At 41.3% G+C, this 19,511-nt stretch overlaps 1 protein-coding gene across 2 annotated transcripts; it reads right to left on the reverse strand.

Moving 5' to 3' along the window:
- Nucleotides 1–1,850: 1,850 nt before the first annotated feature.
- On the reverse strand, nucleotides 1,851–18,657 carry anxa2b (annexin A2b). Of its 2 annotated transcripts, XM_071921185.2 has the most exons (13): nucleotides 18,602–18,657; nucleotides 13,766–13,826; nucleotides 12,848–12,941; nucleotides 9,955–10,049; nucleotides 8,789–8,902; nucleotides 8,074–8,164; nucleotides 7,838–7,917; nucleotides 7,292–7,351; nucleotides 6,318–6,411; nucleotides 5,273–5,368; nucleotides 4,505–4,563; nucleotides 3,365–3,487; nucleotides 1,851–2,207 (listed from the first exon to the last, which is right to left on the reverse strand). In XM_071921185.2, exons 2-13 carry the CDS (start codon nucleotides 13,814–13,816, stop codon nucleotides 2,148–2,150), a joined length of 1,017 nt encoding a protein of 338 aa, XP_071777286.1. In that variant the 5' UTR covers nucleotides 13,817–13,826; nucleotides 18,602–18,657; the 3' UTR covers nucleotides 1,851–2,147. The 2 variants fall into 2 exon arrangements, with proteins under 2 accessions (XP_071777286.1, XP_078141606.1); XM_078285480.1 differs by lacking the exons at nucleotides 1,851–2,207; nucleotides 4,505–4,563.
- Between the last annotated feature and the right edge of the window lie 854 nt (nucleotides 18,658–19,511).

The raw sequence follows: 19,511 nt of genomic DNA on the forward strand, positions 1-19,511 counted from the left end.
CAGTTCTGTGTTCAGTCAGTGCTTCTGTGTTCAGTCAGTTCTGTGTTCAGTCAGTTCTGTGTTCAGTCAGTTCTTCTGTGTTCAGTTTCTGGTTTTCTTCAGTAGAAAAGTTTCTTCTTTTTCTCAGTGAAAGTGAGAAGCAACAGAAGAAGAGTTATTGATTACTAATAAGTACAGAAATAACGTTAGGAACAAATGAAGTGTGGATCATTTTGAAACAAATTACTTTTTGGGGTAACAAGCTCAACATTGCTATTGAAAAATACTAAATCATTTCTCATAATCACTAAATTTGGGGCTGAAATGGAAAGTATAGAAGGATAAAAGCAACTTTATTTTCTCTTTCTCCTCTCAGTCTCAGCTTCATGTCACTTTGTGTTCAAATGATTTTCAGTCTGTTTCTGTCAGACCTGAAGCTGCTCTTTGTTTTTCTTCTTCTCCCTCCTCACTCATTCTTCTTCTCTCTCTCCCTCTCTCTCCCTCTCTCTTTCTCTCTCTCTCTCTCTCTCTCTCTCTCTCTCCTCTCTCTCTCTCTCTCTCTCTCTCTCTCTCTCTCTCTCCATCCTGGGAGACCGACCAAACTAAACAGCAGAAATCTATCGAAGCTGTTTTTTTTTTTTTTTCTGCTGCTGAAATGCAAATGAGTGTTGCTGGAGGTTAAATTAACATTTTTAATTAAAAAATTAGCGGCAAACAAACAATACAAAACATACGAACGATTAAAAGAGTCTCAACAAGCCTCCGAACAGGAAGAGAGGAGGAAAAATCATCTTTCATCTTCAGACTTCCACTGGAATCAATTATCAAATATGAACGAAATGATACACAAATATGTGTCTGTTCTGGTCTGTGGGGGGGCAATTATTAACCAATATTATTATATTATTATATATTATTATATCAAAAACACTGATCCAAACACATGAGAAGAGACAGAGGTTTGACTCAAATCCCCAATAGAAAATTAATAGAAAAAAAAAAGTTTTATTGAGCCGTTACTGAACATTTCTATCAATATGCAGAATATTTTATATATATATATTTGATATTGTTTATATATATTATTGTTTTTATATTGTTTACATATGTCAATTTGCAGAATAGATTTCAGCTCCTTTCTGAGATGAATCTTACTGATTTAAATTCATATTAAACGTCACATTAAGTTTTCTGACTGAAGAGAAAACAAATGAAGGTTTTTCTGACTAATTTGACAGATTTTCGTTTGATTCCTTATGCTGATCCCTCCTGATTATTTAACACCGTGTCACTGTTGGTCATCAGACCAGAGGTTCTCAAACTGCGGTCCGGGGACCTGCAGGGGCCTGAAGGGCTCCAGCAGGTCTCCAGTAAAACCAGAATAATTCAGTTTCATTATAACAGAAGAGATCGTAGAGGAGCGACTCTTCATCAGGTTTCTCTCTCAGCTGCAGGTCAGTTCAATAATCAACTAAAATCCTCCATATGGAACGAAATGTGATCAATGAAAATATTTGATCCAGATGAATCCATCTCAGACTAAATTAGTTTTATATTCGGTATCAAAATCTTAATCTTGAGTTAATTGAATCTGTCTGGAAAACACATTACTGCACCTTATCTCCCTGTTATTATCATTATTATTAATATTATTAGTGTTATTATTACTTCATTTTCTTCTTTTTTTATTATTTTCAATTCCTCCCCCCCACACACACCCTGCCTCTGTCCCGTCTCTCACTGTGAATCACATTTTGTTCTGAACTGCTCGTGTGTTAAAGTCTCATTCGTCCCGCCGGCCGGCTCGTGTCGCTCTGCTGCTCTCTGCTGGACGGACCGGGGAACTACAAATCAACACAGAACACATCAGCTGAAAAGACTCCAGTTTACTTCAAAACAGAAAACCCTCCGGAGCTTCAGCTCAGAAACAAAAACATCTGAACAAACATCATTTGATTCCCATTAAAACAAACAGAGCGATCCCCTTCAGATTTTAATCGGCACCACGCGGGACAATATTTCATTTTTCACAGAAAGATGACAAATTTTTTAGGGAGTAAAAACCAAAGAGCCCGAATACTGTAAGAAGATCCACAGACAGCAGACACACGGGTCCGGACACGTGAAACCCAGCGGCATTGTGGGAAACGGAGTCCAGCGGTTCAGGTTTAGTCGTCTCCTCCGCACAGACTCAGCAGGGCCTTCTGGTAGTCTCCTTTAGTGTGTTCCTGATGAGAGGGACAGGTGTCATCATCATCATCATCATCATCATCATCATCATCATCATAACTTCAACCAACTTTCAACTTTATTATCCTGAGGGAAACTTGGTTTGCAGCCCGGGTTTAAAATAAATTAAATGACATCACCAAACGTCTTTTCTTTCTTTGCATCAGTTCCTTTGGATCTCTTCTGTTTTTTTCAGTGAGTTCCTGTTGGTTTCTCTGTCAGTTTTCTCTCTGAATGTTTTGTTCTCAGGTGAATCAATAACAGAGAAATTAAATGTTCTTCTGTTTCTCTCACTGCAGACAATAAAATCTGACTCAAAATCTGAAGACATTTTTCCTCTGGACTGGTCTGTCTGTCTGTCTGTGAGGGAAACATCACTCTGCTCAGATCTGACTTCAGATCTGCTGCAGGATGAAACTCACATCCCATAATAATATGAAATAATATGAACAGAGAAACCAACAGAAAGTCTGGAGAAGCAGCGCTGCTGTTCTGAGCGTCTCCCTCTGCCTTCAGCATCATCTGTCACTGCTGCTTCTGTTGCTAAGTAACGCAGACACGTGTTTGTTTACACTGATCAGGGGCCAGTTGCATAAAGACAGACCTAGTCTTAGACTTAAATCTGCCTTTAAGTCAGATTTAAGTCTAATGGTCGCTCTAGGAAATCGTACATCTGTAATGTTTGTGTCTCTAAACTCTCTCTCTCTCTTCAGGCTCCAAAACCAAAGACTTGTCATCTTTGAAACAGCTTCAGTATTTAAACTTCCCACTCTGACAGTTAGGCCGACTCGTTGCCATAGCAACAAAGTTAACTCTAAGTTTAGCCGGGGGGGAGGGGCTAACTTTCCTACCTCAGAATGAGTCAGTCTTAATATTTATGCAACAGACAGTCTTAATTAGACTAGTCTAACCTGAGAGTCTAGGACCAGTCTGAGGTTTAGACTCAGAGATAAACCTGATCAGACCTGATCAGTCTGATCAGGTCTGATCAGAGACACATGGAGGGAAACTGAGCTGCAGACTGGAGACAGAGGACAGACAAGGGACAGTTAGACAGGAGACACACACACACACACACACACACACACACACACACACACACACACACTCACACACACACACACACACACACACACACACACACACACACACTCACAGTGATGGTCTGGTAGAGGGATTTCCCGTTCTGCTTCTTGAACTCTGTGCGGATCTTCATCAGATCGACTTCACAGCGAGAAACCAGGATCCTGGTCAAGACCTTCTCCTTCGCTCCTTTACTCTGCAGCATGGAGACAGGAAGTGACATGTTACCATGGAGACAGGAACAGGAAGTGACACGTTACCATGGAGACAGGAACAAGTGACAGTGAGAGTTTTTCATTCAGATTCACTTCAGCTGTCAAATAAATTAAAGGTGAAGACTTTGTTTTACTACTGAATGAGACAAACAAATCCTGATCACAAGATGTAGAAAAACATATTTAATATACATTGGTTTGAGCATCTGAAATGAAAAACAAAATATATATATTTTTTTATATTTTTCCTGTTATTCAACAGTGTGTGAATACTTCATGAATTCTGACTGCGCTGCCTGTCTGGTGTTGATCTGGATCTGAGATTTTCCACAATAACACGATTTTCCTTTTTTAGCCAGAACTATCACGCTGCGTTCAAGTTCTGCTGGGAAAGTCCGACATCTGGGACTTCCCAGTCAGCTGCCATACAGCGCTGCTTTCAGGTGATATTTAGTGGGAAAATCAAACAAGCGATAAACTAAAGTCTCTAAAGCTCAAAGCTCCACCGACTCGGTTTCTGTTGGTTTAGCGCTGTGGAATTATTAAGAAAATTAAAAGACCATGGAGCCAGATGAGAATTAGAGATTAAAAGCAGTTTTAAAAAAATGTGTTTAAAGGAATTTAATGTAGAGTGTCATTTGTGTGTATGTATGTATGTATGTGTATGTAAATGTCTTTGAGTACTTAAATTGCTATACAAATTATTATCATTATTATTATTATTATTATTATTATTATTATTATTATGATTTTCCCCTCAGACTCTTACAGTGAACCTGTCTCAGTGAGCAGAGCAAGGCAGGAACACTGTCAGGGTTGAGGGTTCAATTCCCTCTGAACCATCCATATTAAACATGTATAAACTCAAGGGATTCTGGGTAAAAGCCTCCAATAAATGCAATATGCTTTTGGTTTTGAAGGATGCCACATTTGGAAATCATGTGTAAGCCGTAGATTTGTGTTTATTTACTCCTCAGGGTGATGAAGTGTTATTTTACCTTCATGGCGTCGCCGAGTCTGCTGGCGAAGTACAGCTGCTTGTTCTCGAAGCATTCCACTGCAGAGGGAAGAGGAGAGACGGGCGTTCAGCCCACCTGCACTTCCTGCTCTGATGTCATCACTTCCTGTCCTGTCTCTCTCTCTCACAAACTGTCTCCGGTTAAAGGGACAGCCCAGTGATTTTACCGGACTCTTCTAATAAACGCCTCGTCTCAAATAACAGACTCGGAGATCCACTTCCAGAAAAAAATCGAAACAAAATCCACTGGACTAAAGTGAAGAGTAGAAGATCAGTTCAGCTCTTCAGTTTCAGTCCAGTGGATTTTGTTTGTTTGTTTTTTTGGACGTCTTCCCACCTATGAGACTGAAATTAATCTACACAGACTTGGAGATCTTCATGTTTTGGCAAAAAATCTGTCTATTGAAAAGAAACCAGTGAAACATTCATCACACATCTGATATTATAACTGCAGTCTGTTGGAAAGGATAAATGTTATGAGGCTTGATGATGAAACAGCAGCTCGCATACTTTTATTAATCATAAATGTGTCAATTAATGTGTTAATGTGTTAATTTATTAATCTTACATTTGTGTCTGCCACAGATGTCACCTGTGGCATCTCGGTTTAATTTGCAGAGGAACTGAAAGTCTGTCTCCAGTCCCGGTCTCTCAGTAATAATCACACCTGCTCATTTTGGCCGTTGACACAGATAAAGAGTAATTCACTAACAGCACCAGTTAACAGTTTCGTGTTTTGTGAACGCACCCAGAGTGAGGAAGGACTTCTCCAGATCTCCCTTCACCTCCATCTTGATGCTCTCCTTCATGTCGTACGGACTGTAGCTCTTATATCTGTCGAACACTGGAGAGACAAAGCATACACACACTTTAAAAAGTATAATTCATTTACTCCCCACACACCGGAGTTTCGAGACTCTCTCAACCCCCCGTACATTTTGGGCCGAACCCTTTCCAAACCCCCGTCCTGCTCAGCTGCTTCAGCCTCCGGCCTGCACTGAAACATCTGTCTGTCCCCTCGTATGTGAAGTAAACCATGTTTGTCTGGTCAGAAGGAACGCTTCTGCTCTTATGGATTCAGAAAAAGTAGAGAAGTCCTTCAGTTTACAGGTTCTCATTTATCCTGGTTCAGATCCTGAATCTGGTTCCTCCACTCCTCAGATGTTGTGGAGTGATTCAGAGAGTCTGGTGTTTCCCTCGTCAACGGCTTGTTCTCACTCCGAGAAACAATTGAGCCAATCAGAGCCTTTGTGGGCGGGACTAAAGTTTGAACCGTTCGTGCGACGGTTTTTATTGACGTTTCAGCAGAATAATATTCGTTGAAATCTCCTCCTTAACCAACAGATTGTCATTGAAAAAACATAATTTTTGTCAAAATCGACCGACATTCTTGGTAAAGTTGGTAAATATGCTGGCAGCCGGATACGTCAGTCACTAGTGATTGGTTAGAAAATCAACCCCCCCCCCCCCACACACACACACACACACAGAAAACAGCTGACTAGGAGGCAGTCAGGCTGAATAATGCAGTGATGAAACGGCCATGCAGTCTGAAGATCAGGCTAGCTGAGATACTAGCTCGCAGATTAAAAACCTCCAGTGAGAGAAAAGAAAACTCTTGAGCTGGAACACAAAGTCCAAGACTCTGACTCCAGAGAGGAGGGAAGAGACTAAAAGCTTGAAATGTGAAAAGCCTCGACCGTCCTGGCTGAGAGCGTTTCCACCATCAGCTCCTCACCGGGGCCAGGCCGGTGCTTTCTACGTGTGTGTGTGTGGTGTTGGGACCGGCTGACCTTTCTGCAGGTGGGGCACGCTCCTCTGGGACATGATGGAGATCCAGATCGCCACGTCGGTCCCTTTCTTCTGCACGCCGGCTTCATACAGAGCCTGAGGACCAGCACAGTCAGCATTAACCTCCCAGGAGTCTACAGGACGTTTGAAACCTTTATTGATCCGGGCGGAGTTCGCTCCGTTCGCTCCGCCCTGCTTCACCTTTACAGCTAAACTCACATCTGAGACCAGAACCACAGTGATGAAGCACTGAGGCTGAGTGAGTCATCCTCAGCACAGGCTCCGCCCCCAGAGCGACAGACCAGCATGCTTCACTCTGACAGGAGTCACTCAACTGAAACCAACATGGAGGAAAACTCCTGTTGAACATTTCCCTCCAGGACAGTGAAGTATTTCTGTCAGCAGGAAGCCTCCAGAGGGAAAATGTTTTTCCTTTCCTTTTCATTCTTACAAAATGAAAGTAGCAAAAATTACATCATCACTAACAACAAACTTTTGGTTATGAAAACAGTTATTAAACGTTAGCATGTTTGTTTACGTGGCCAAAATAAAGTGGTGAAATTGAGATTAGTCAACTTGTCCTGAAGATGTGTGTGTGCTACCTGTTTACCTAAAAATCTTTAATATTTTTGTTTATAATTTGCAGCACCAGAGTTTTCTTTTTTCACTTCTGTCTATTCTGATGCTTCATTAAAAGCGCAGAGTGACGTCTGGTGTGTGAAACAGCTGATGCAGCCGAACTGAACAGGAAACTTCAGTTACAGTTCAGTTATAGTTCAACGGCTTCTTTTTGTTTTTAGCTAGAATTCCTGAACCAGAGCAGAAAACAACATTGTGAGTGGAAGATAATCCTGATGCAGGTATGAAGAAAGATTTGAATATCCAGAGTGTTGTTGTTGTTGTTGTTGTTTTTGTTTTAAAAAGGAACAACATGGACATGAGTCATCATTGATAAACAGTCTGATGTGAGACTCACTCGGGCGTCCTGGTCGATCTTCTCATAGTCGACCACATTAGACGGCTCGTCTCTCTTGGTCTGTGGGTCCGAGAAAATATTAGTCAATATTAATAATTCATGTCTTATCAATAACAGGATATTGTGTTCTAATCTCTGTGAGAAAAAACTTTCCTTCTCAACGAGGAATTTGATGTAAAAAGATATGAGAGTAAACTGACTGAAACCTGACAGGGAATAAAAAAACAGCCTTCACTCACTGACTAGTTACTGCGCTACATAAAAGAAAATTGACTTTTTAGCATCTTTTATTGCAACAAAATTTACTTTGCTTATTGTTTATAACTGTATGACTGTTTTGGTAAAGTGCAAGCAGTTAACTTTTCATAAAAAAATATTTTCTGTGAAGCAGAAGCGTCACTTATCACTTTCTCTTTCCCAGTCTCAACCTGCTGATTAATTCCTGAAGTAATCTGAGCATTATTATATTGATTGTAATATGAATATCAGCTGCTCTGTTCTGATGGATGGAGGAACAGTTTAGATGTCAGGAGCGTCGGACTCGACCTGGACGAGAGCCAGCAGCAGCTTGGCGAAGTTTCCTGACGTGTCTCCTGCCACGTCCTTCTCCAGGTCCTTCTTGAACACTGCAGGGAGAAACACACAAACTCAATACATTTGAGCTCAACATTTTTTTTAATTTTAAGGTAAATATCTCATTTTTTTTAAACAAATCTCTACATTTTGTTCATTGGCTTCATTACACTTGGTTGCAGAGAACTTTCCAAAAGCCTGAAACTCACTCTCTTTGTAAACCTTCTTGATGTCCAGCAGCTCCTCGCTGCTCCTGGAGCAGACGAGCTCGATGAGACTCTCCTCGTCCGTCCCCAGACCCTGCAGGACCAGAACCACACCGGGTCAGACCGGGCCCACAGTCCAACAGGCAGCTTCAGACAAGCACTCTGACTGTCAAAGCAGAGGCGTGACCAAGTCAACCTCACTCCAGTCCCAAGTCAGTCTCAAGTCTTGAGCCACAAGTCTCAAGTCAAGTCTAAATGGAGATTACCAAGTCAAGTCCAAGTCAATCCAGTATCAATTTAATATCTTAAAGAAAACTAAATATCTAGGACTTTTCAATGCAATATGGTTTTAATAGGATAAAAACTTGGTAAGAGCATCATGAGTTTGATTTCTATAATCAGTTTCAACTTCAATAAATTCAATCATTCCATACAAATTCAGAAAACAGACTTTAGAAACCTTTTCAAGTCATCAAAGTACAAGTCAGAGTCAAGTCCCAAGTCACCAGAACCCAAGTCAAGTCAAGTCTCAAGTCTTCTCTTCATGCATCAAGTCAAGTCTCAAGCAATTAAAAAGCCATAATATCTTGAGGATGTTTTTTACTGTGATTATTACGATGCTTGACTGTGACTAGAACCATCAAACCCTCGGTCACAGTAATAAAGTGATTTAATACTTTATTGATCCCATATGGATCACTAGTCTTCTCTTCCTGACCTTCATGGAGGCTTTGAGCTGGAAGGCGTCGTACTGCGCCGTGCTCTTCATCAGGCCGAGCATCACGGCCTCCAGGGGGCCGGACAGCGCCGCCTTCAGCGCCGAGATCAGATCCTGCAGACAGAGCAGGAGAAGAAGAGCTGCCGTTAAAATGTGACCAGTGTCGCCTCCTGCTGTGAAGAACTGGTTACTGCAGGACTCACTGTGGAGGATTACTGAACTGCACTTGCTTACTGTAGTTATATTTTAGAGGCCCAATCACATTCTGAAAGGCCTAATGTGAAAACGGCTTAACGAGGCAAAAAAATACTTAACATTTTAACGTTTTAACATCAACTGGGGATCTTGTCATAGTTTTTTGACCTTGTTATTGATTTTCCTTTACCTTTAATTTTTTTATTTAAGGTCATTTAGCCACATTAAGTTTGTTTGAGTTTGCCTAAATTCAGATTTTGATGATTTTTTAAAAATGTTTCCCTATTTTTTCTAGACATTCTTTTTGGGCTCTAGTGAAGTATTATGGTCTCTAATTCATGAGTTTTTCATTTAAATATTAGCTCATTAAGCCACGTTAAGCCCCCTTTTTTGGGCATTTTTTCACTATATTAATTCCTAAAAAAATCAAGTTGATGAAAATTTTCTTTTTCTTTTCATCATTGCTAGTTCTTATGTTGCTGCATATCTGGGGAAAAAAAAATTTTTTTCATCAACGTTAATTTTTTTTTCCCCTTGTTAAGCCGTTTTCACATGAAGTCTTTTAGAATGTCCCTGTAATGATTTGTGTTTTTGAAACTGATGGGAAGAAACATCAGGAAACAGATTATTTCTAAAATAAATATGATCACTGTCTCTGTTTGTCATATTGATTTTATTGTATTTTGTTTATGCTTCAGTGAGCCCACGGGGATTTGTCTGTCTCCCTCTCACAGTGTGAATTTATTGAGTTTTTTCGTTTTTTTCCAAGCGTTTCATAATTTTCTATAAATAAACTAAACCTAAATCCAAAAAATAGTCACCATTCTGGAATGATTATATCTATGATATAATGAGAGGTAATGCCTTCATAATCTGCTGATATTACATGCTTGCAGAGTGATCACACAGCGAGGTCAAAGGTCACAGCTGACCTTTGACCTCGCTGTACAGATCAGCTGACAGAGTTTTACCTTCTTGGCGAGCTTCTCGTACTCGAAGGCGATCTCTCTCCTCTGTTCGTAGCTCCGCCTGGTCAGGATGTCGATGATCGTCTGTTCGTCCACTCCTGCTCACAACAGACAGACACAGACATGAGTTTCACTTTAAGGACTTTCTTCATCACTACACCGCCAGAGAAGAGCCAGCGGCCGGTGGAATACATCTCTGTACAGATGAAGAAATCGCTTTGACATTTAAAGAGGAACTAAACCCCAAACCCAAATCTGTGTGAAGCTGACATCTGATGGTGAAATCTGAACAGGCTTTTCACCTCTTTTAGTTCCTCTGTAAAACAACATGACAGCTTCGGGACAGCAGGAACAGGAACACAGCAGAGGGAGTTAAACATCTCCACATGTGGAATATACAGTCAACAAGTTGTCGATATCAAGCCTGTTAGTGTCTGTCGGCCCGGCAGTTATGATGATATGATGCAGGTGAAGAGGAGATTTTAGTGAACGGCTTCAGAGTTTCAGTCTGTGAAACCTGCAGAGAAACACTCTGCTTCACCTGAAACTGTTCCATCAGTCTGCTTCACTGGAGAGTTTTAGTTTCCCATGATGCTCTAAATGTTTCAGAGGCTTTTCATCCTGACGAGAAGAAAATATTCTGGAGGAAATGTAAGAATTTTGGGGGAATTTGGGATTTGTTTGGTATGAAAATGGTAAAATATAAAGAAGATATAGAATATTAGCACAAAATATCAGATATCAGCTTAAAGAGTAAAAAAATATTGGTATGTGTATCAGCCTTCAAAAATCCATAATGGTCAAACCCATTGTATTTCATTGATTTAAAAAAAAATAAAAGAAGAAATCCAAATGAAAATCATATGGCATGAGAATATGGTTTCAGCTTTTGATATATCATAGAGAATAGTTGAAAACCAAAGAAACCCTTTAACTTTGTCATCAAACTTTATTTTTGGGTCTGTCAGTGTGTATAAAACCTTCTGTAAGTTAAACTTTGTGGTTCCAGCTTCTAAAATTATCCTCTAATTATCATCAGCTGCCTCTTTCCTGGTTTAGTTCTTCAAAAACACGTGGAAAACTTTAATCCGTCAGTCGGTCGGTCAGTCGGTCTGTCAGTCGGTCGGTGCTGGGCGGTCTGTGGCTGCAGACAGGAAGTGAGTCAGAGACACGGAGGTTTCCACTCACACATGGAAAACCTCCAGCTGCAGAAACACTGAGCGCCGTCACGCTGGGAAACTTCTGAGTTCTCCTGTTTCTCCCTGCAACTAACTGAAAAGTTGCTGCAACCCGCTGCTGCATCAAGTCGACTGACATGACTTCAGTCAGTCCAGTCAGTAGTCCAGCTGATGGTGCAACTGACAGAAACAATGGATGGCAAACAGCCAAGAGAAACAAATCAGGCTGTGGATTCACTTTATATTTAGATATTGTTGTGTTCCAGGTAAGAGCTGAACAATTAATAAAAAAAAAAAAATCAAAATCACAATATGAACTTCTGCAATTTCCAAATTGCAGAGGCTGCAATTAATTGTTTAAGAAAGGAGTTTTCAAAATGGATTTCTTAACAAGGTGTTTTAGAGCTCCAGGTAATCTTTGATCCATCAAGTATAATATTGGTGAAACAAAATCTTAATTTTAATCTTTTAAAATCTTAAAATTTTAACAAAATCACTTTTCTTTAAGCAATTTTAAAGTTCTAAAAATTTTATGAGAAGAAAAACTTGTGATGATATGAATCGCAGTTTAAATCACAATTGCAATATTCTGTCAAATAATTGCAATTAGATTTTTTTTGTCAAAATCGTTCAGCCCTAGTTCCAGGTAGTTTCAGTTAACATGGCAGCAGATGTTAGCTGCAGTTAGCTTCAGCGCTAACTGTGGACATACTGCAGCTTACATTATGTTAATATTACACCACAGAGAAGAGATTTAATATGTTGAATTACTCACTTTTTTACTTGATGCCGACACAAAGTAATGTTTTCTGTTGCGAAACATGACTTTCGCTTTCAACCGTTAAAACTGTTGCAGAGCGTGTCGTTGTGTAGTTCTGATTGCATTTCAAATGCTTTATGTATCTAACAGTAAAGTCGCGTCAACCTCATGCAACTCACAACTCAGTGTTGTGTTGTGTCAGTCTGACGGTGTAACGGTGTAACTACAGTCTGCAGTCTGAGGAGTTTCCTTCAGGTCTGATCTGCCTGGCTGCAGACCAGGAAGCATCACATCTACTGTCTTTATTTTCTTCTACACAGTCATGACAGGAGGCCGCCCTGCTCAGGAGAACCTCAGCAGAGGGTTTGGGAGACGAGTGCATCTATAGAAAACACACCGGTCCATCAGTCAGTCAGTCAGTCAGTCAGTCAGTCAGTCAGTCAGTCAGTACGTCAGTCAGTCAGTCAGTCAGTCAGTCAGTCAGTCAGTCAGTCAGTCAGTCAGTCAGTCAGTACGTCAGTCAGTCAGTCAGTCAGTCAGTCAGTCAGTCAGTCAGAGTTTCAGAGTTTCAGAGTTTCAGAGTTCTGGTCTGGTTTCCTGCAGCAGTCTGCTTCCAAAATGAGAGAACCTCAGTTTTTAGAAAGTATTACTCACTATAATGAAATGACTCATAGCACAAAATGAAAACAAATGACAACACTGTAAAGGACAGAAGGCAACCTGAGTCTTTGGTTGACTAAATGATCTTTTCATGGACTGAAGAGTCTCTGGATTTTTGAAACCTCAGGTATTGATTTTCCACCCAAATGTTTCCACCAGATAGTGAAGTGGAACAGTGTGTTTCTACCTAAACTAGACTCGTGTGTCCAATTACCTCGACTTTCTGACTTCATTGAAACATTCCTGTAGCGCTGCTGTCTAATAAACGATCTGCCGATGGAAGTTCAGACTCTCTCACCCTTCGTTTTGACGGCCGTCTCGATCCTGGCAGCGTCTTTGGCCGGGTCGAAGTCTCTCGCTGGCACCACAGTGGGGAATTTGGGCTCGCACTCCTGAAAGAGGGCGGGGCAAAATCACATTAGCTTGAAATCACATTAGCTCACACCACAAAATGGAAGACTGTACACACACTGCTGCACACTGCACAGCTCCTCCTGCTCAGACACACAGGACCAACACATCCACTTTGTTCTGAACCAGAGAGGAAAAGTTGACTTTGTTGTGTTTCTGAATCTGGTTCGTTCAGGTTCAAACTGACCAATCACAAGCCAACCAGGGTTTGGGAAAAACAGAAGTCACATGACTCACAAGCAGCAAGCACCTGACTCCAGTCCCTGTAACTTTTGCTTAGCATGATGGACTTTCAGAAATATAATTTCAGATTTGCATTCAAACACAAATCTTCTTCTGTGCTTCATTTTCTAAAGTCGTAGAGAAGCTGCCGCTGTCTAAACCCTCTGAGTTTCTCCTTTCACTGGAAAAGTTTCCCCAGAAGTAATCTTTAAGTATCTATAATCTGAATAAAACATTTCGTCATCAGTCTGTCTCTGAAACAATAAATGTCAAGAGAATCCCAGAAGCGTTGTGACTGTTGGCAGGTAACATGCTCCTGCGGCTCCAGCCTTTATCTAATCAGCCTGACTGTAAACTGATCCTGTTCAGTATGGATCGCCTCGTATCTCCTGACAGTAAAGATATGACAACAAGGAGACGTTTGTGTTTCTATAATCTTAAGAAAATCACAGTGGAACATGCAACACAGACTGAAAACAGCAACTTCTAATAACTGTTTGACCATGAATACACTGAAATCAATAATAATAATAATCATAATAATCTCTAATCATAACTAGTAATACAGTGAAAGTGTACTCACCCCTCCATAAGCCAGGGTGAGCTGTCCCAGGAACTCGGACACCAGAGCCATTGTGTAATATCTGGAGGTTCAGAGAGAAATCATTACAGCATTCCTGTGATATGAGAGGGAGCGGAGCGATAACAGCCTCAAACACCGTCGCCACGGCAACACCGACCAGGACGCCACACGGTCTTACAACTGAGGGAAACCTAACAGAGAGCAGATCTATATTAAATGATCATTAAATTAACAGGATGAACAGCCGATGGAGAACTGCAGTTCACCAAACTGAACTGCTGCAGAGTGAAAGTTCAGTTTGAACTCTCAAAACAGAAAAAGATTTTCTTCACTCTCATGGCTCTGCTGTTTAAAATCATCTGATCTGATCTTTCTTATTATTATTATTATCTTCCTTATTATCCACCAACTTTAGTGTGTCTTGTTTTCTTGATGTTTGTTGTTGCAAACTGCAAGCAAATGTCTAGTTGACATGGCAGTAAAGTAAAGTAGAGTAGTGTGGAGTAGAGTAGACTATAGTAAAGTAGAGTAGTGTAAAGTAGTGTAGAGTAAAGTAGAGGAAAGTAAAGTAGAGGAAAGTAGAGTAGAGTAAAGTTAAGTAGAGTAGAGTAAAGTAGAGGAAAGTAAAGTAGAAGAAAGTAAATTAGAGTAGAGTAAACTAGAGTAGAGTAAAGTAGAGGAAAGTAGAGGAAAGTAAAGTGGAGTAAACTAGAGTAGAGTAAAGTAGAGGAAAGTAAAGTAGAGTAAAACAGTAAAACTGTAATTTACCAAACTATGATCTCATAATCAGAGAAGTTAAATTACACCTGAAAGACTTAAAATAACATATTCTGTCAATCTAACTATTAATCTGCATCACTATAGAAGTCTCACACTTTACTAGAATTATTTATTTTTTCCCTTTTCAGCCATAAAAAGGTACAAAATTTGTCTGTTAGAGTTTTGTGAAACAACAGGCTGCTTCTAATGCAGAGTAGATGCAGAGTAGATGCAGGTAGAAGCAGAGTAGATGCAGGTAGATGCAGAATAGATGCAGGTAGATGCAGAGTAGATGCAGAGTAGATGCAGAGTAGATGCAGGTAGATGCAGAATAGATGCAGGTAGATGCAGAATAGATGCAGAGTAGATGCAGAATAGATGCAGAGTAGATGCAGGTAGAAGCAGAGTAGATGCAGGTAGATGCAGAATAGATGCAGGTAGATGCAGAATAGATGCAGAGTAGATGCAGAATAGATGCAGAGTAGATGCAGGTAGATGCAGAGTAGATGCAGAGTAGATGCAGGTAGAAGCAGAGTAGATGCAGGTAGATGCAGAATAGATGCAGAGTAGATGCAGGTAGATGCAGAGTAGATGCAGAATAGATGCAGAGTAGATGCAGGTAGATGCAGAATAGATGCAGAGTAGATGTAGAATAGATGCAGAGTAGATGCAGAGTAGATGCAGGTAGATGCAGGTAGATGCAGAGTAGATGCAGAGTAGATGCAGGTAGATGCAGGTAGATGCAGAGTAGCTGCAGAGTAGATGCAGGTAGATGCAGGTAGATGCAGAGTAGATGCAGGTAGATGCAGAGTAGATGCAGGTAGATGCAGAGTAGATGCAGAGTAGATGCAGAGTAGATGCAGGTAGATGCAGAGTAGATGCAGAGTAGATGCAGAGTAGATGCAGGTAGATGCAGGTAGATGCAGAGTAGATGCAGGTAGATGCAGAGTAGATGCAGAGTAGATGCAGAGTAGATGCAGAATAGATGCAGAGTAGATGCAGAGTAGATGCAGAGTAGATGCAGGTAGATGCAGAGTAGATGCAGAGTAGATGCAGAGTAGATGCAGGTAGATGCAGAGTAGATGCAGAGTAGATGCAGAGTAGATGCAGAATAGATGCAGAGTAGATGCAGAGTAGATGCAGAGTAGATGCAGGTAGATGCAGAGTAGATGCAGAGTAGATGCAGAGTAGATGCAGGTAGATGCAGGTAGATGCAGAGTAGATGCAGGTAGATGCAGAGTAGATGCAGAGTAGATGCAGAATAGATGCAGAGTAGATGCAGAGTAGATGCAGAGTAGATGCAGGTAGATGCAGAGTAGATGCAGAGTAGATGCAGAGTAGATGCAGGTAGATGCAGAGTAGATGCAGAGTAGATGCAGAGTAGATGCAGAGTAGATGCAGGTAGATGCAGAGTAGATGCAGAGTAGATGCAGAGTAGATGCAGAGTAGATGCAGGTAGATGCAGAGTAGATGCAGAGTAGATGCAGCAGCACATTCAAACTGTACATTAGAAACACTTCAGATCTCAGCCTGCAGGTTGATACAGGAGGAAACCCGAGCTGACTCAGAGGACAGTGTGGGTGTGTTTGATTTATTGACCGGGACGTGCCAGAGGGAGCGTCTGCAGGAGGGGTGGAGACAGGAGGAGGGGATGCAAACACTTTTAAAGAAATACAGAGTTTATTATTAACTAATTTAATACACACACACACACACACACACACACACACACACACACACAGTCAATTAATTTCCCTCACTTGTTACTTACACTCTTTCTCCTTAACTTTTGATTGAAGTATTTTAATAAACCCCTTTTGGAATTTCTTTGCATCAGCTGCACTATTTTAATCTTTCTTCTGTTTTTTTTTTTTTCCCAGTGGTTTTATCATCTGTGCAAATAATCTAAATCCAATTGAACTAAACTGAACCACATGAGCAAAAGTAACTGCTCACTAAATCTACAAAAATTTGAGCTGAATTAAAGTTAATAAAGTTAAATAGTTAAATACATTCCAAACTCTGGCCTGAACTTCACATCATCATGATTTCATTCATTTAAAAACACTGGAAAGCTTTCGTGACCTTTGACCCTCTGACAGAACATTAACAGGAAGCGTGTGAGGGGTCGATCATGTTTTGTCGCCTAGCAACAAAACTGCTGCAAACACACATGAAGCTCTGAATCACTCTTCACTCCCCCCCGTCCTCCTGCTGGTTTCCACTGTTTCTATTGTTTCCACTGAATGTGCAATCAGTTCTGTCCAACAACACACAGCCAGACTCACACTGAGGAAACCATGAATCAAATAAAAATAAATATATTTAAATACTGTGAAGTGTCTTTTACATGTTTACCCACGGCTCTGAGGTTCCCCGCAGGCTTCATGGATCCTGACAGAAAGATTCACAGCACTGATATTAGGAAAAAACCACTTTGGATCCTTCACTTGCTGAATGAATTCTTAAAAGCAATGATCCAGTGATTTTGAAGTGAAAAAAGATTTAAAAAAATAAAATTCTCATGTGGGAATTAAGGCAGAGTGAAGTGAGAAATGACGATTTGTAGAAATGTGTGAAGAGATTTCTTGGCAGCTGCACGTCTGAAACTGAACTGATCTTTCTCCAGCTGCTAAATTCAGTTCAGAATCATCAGCAGAACCTCTGGGAACAGAACAGATGACATACTGAATGATGTAATGATAAACTTGATGATAAATAGAAAGTGGGACGGAGCCAAGACAGACGGAGCTTACAGCAGTGTGAATGCACAATGTAGAAACTGGGGAATTGTTTTTTTCATTGCATGTTGTTTTTTAGATTAAGTTCTGTTTAAAAAGTTGAAGTGAATCATTTGGATATTGGGGTTTTTGGAGGACAGATTCACACTGGTATATATATTTTTTTTAACTTATTTTTTGGTACACAGTCATTTCCAGGTGCCTTGGGAATGACTGTACACTAAAAAATAAGTTCAAAATGAAGTCTTTGTACCAACAATCTTGTAGCACAAGAAGTCTGGATGATGATTCATGAAGGAAACTATAAAGTTGAGACTAATCTGCTGTTCCAATCCTTTCTGTCTTTATAAAGTTTCAACACAAACACTAAAGCTTTCTTCCCAGTCCCATGTGAATCTGAAACCCTCTGTCTTTGTGATCCTCCCTCGCCAAACGACAATAAATATGATAGTGAGTTAATTACAGGCAGCAGCCGGCGGTGTGTGTGGGTGTCCGGGGTAAACATTACCCAGCCGCACCCGGCAACGCCCAGCGGCCGGCCGGGGTCCAACGGCCCGTCCTGTCCCAGCTGGGTGTTTCCTAACGCCGGACTAGAGGATTTCCACTTTCTCAGCCTCCCTCACTGTCCCAGACACACTCTCTGCACAAATTCAAACTCATGCGAGGGAACAGCAGTTATGACTGTATTTCCCTCTGTTTGACGGCTTGTTGGCCTCTTTGACGCCCAAAACCCTTCAGTCTTTCCAGTGTTAATGGAAAACCAGCAGCGAGCATTTTGTTTTTTGCAGTCGGGACGTCCTGCGGGTTCAGCTGGCTCAGACCCGTCCCACCTAACGACAACGCCCCGGGTCTGAACCCGGCCCAGGACCCTTCCTCCCGGTCTGTCCTGTCTCTGTCTGCCTGTATTTTAATGTTTCTGTACTGTTTCCACACTTAATGTTCCTGTTCCTTTCTGTGTTAACCCCAAAACCCGAGCTGGGGACGGGGCTGCTAATCAGCCTCGGATAGAAACCTGCATGGTATCTATTTTGTACTTTATATATGAAACAATGTTTAATGTTCCCTGTTAAATAAACAAGTAAATAAAATAAACGTTGACTTGTCTAAAACAGGTTAAAATGCCCAAAAACAGTTTTACAGTTTCGATTCACACAGAATCAGCTGAAAAAATTCGAAGCGTCCGACCCAAGAAACATTCACTCACTCATTCATTCTCTTGTTCATTCACACATTCTTTCAGCACACTGCAAATGAAGGCATCACACACGCACACACACACACACACACACACACACACAGCTCTTGAGGCGTTCTCATTGGCTGATCACAGTCTTACCTTCAGACGGCTGTAGAGACGCAGCAGTGAGGCAGAAGGCTGCAGCTCCGTAGTGAAGCGGACGGGACAGGGTGTGGTGTTTAAATACCAGGCAGGCGGACTGACTCAGCCCCCCCACCCCCACCCCCACCCCACCCCACCCCTCGCCCCTCCTCCCTCCCCCTCTCCTCCTCCTCTCCTCACCCGATCTCTTCCCTGGACACTCATGACTCACTGGAGGAGACTTTTACACTGAGAGACTGAACAGAGGGGCAGAAGCTCCTCCTGGACGCTGGCAGCAGAGGCTCAGCTGCCTCAGGACGCTTGTATTCTTTCTGGGACAAGTGTATGTTTTTTTTTTTTTAAGTAGAAAAACTGATGAAGTCCAAAAACTCCACTGATGTCCCAGGCAGGGCTAAGGAGTGTCCAATACATTAAAAAGACTTCATTAGCATGGCTAAACCAGCAGGAAAATTTAAAGACAGTGTTGCAGCTTTGCTTGTCCTGGTTTGCTGCAAAGGGAAAAACAACAAGCCAAAGAAAGTTCAGGCTGTCAGAAAAACATCTGAACGTCACGTTGGGATACTTTGCTCTCACTGATAACTTACCTGATGCCGCCTGAATGGTGCTGCTGTGGTAAACTCCACCCATCTGGTACTCCAAGTAGATTAAAACAAACGCTGAGAACCACGTTTCGACCCCGGTCTGCTCCGCTCTTCTTTGGGAAAAGGTGATGGAGGAAAACCTTCTGGTTGTGGAAGAAAACAGACTGTAATAGTGCTGTGTAGTCAGAAGCTGTAACAGGCGTACAGAGAGACTGTTAGCATTGTTAGCATGTTAGCTGCAGCTGGTCTGGATCTGACTCATCCCAGCCTGGTCAGTTCTGCAGAGTAACATCAAATTACACTGCAGGAGCTGACAGGGTGAAGTT

Source organism: Centroberyx gerrardi, chromosome 1 (genome assembly GCF_048128805.1).
Source record: "Centroberyx gerrardi isolate f3 chromosome 1, fCenGer3.hap1.cur.20231027, whole genome shotgun sequence".
Lineage (NCBI taxonomy): Eukaryota > Metazoa > Chordata > Actinopteri > Beryciformes > Berycidae > Centroberyx > Centroberyx gerrardi.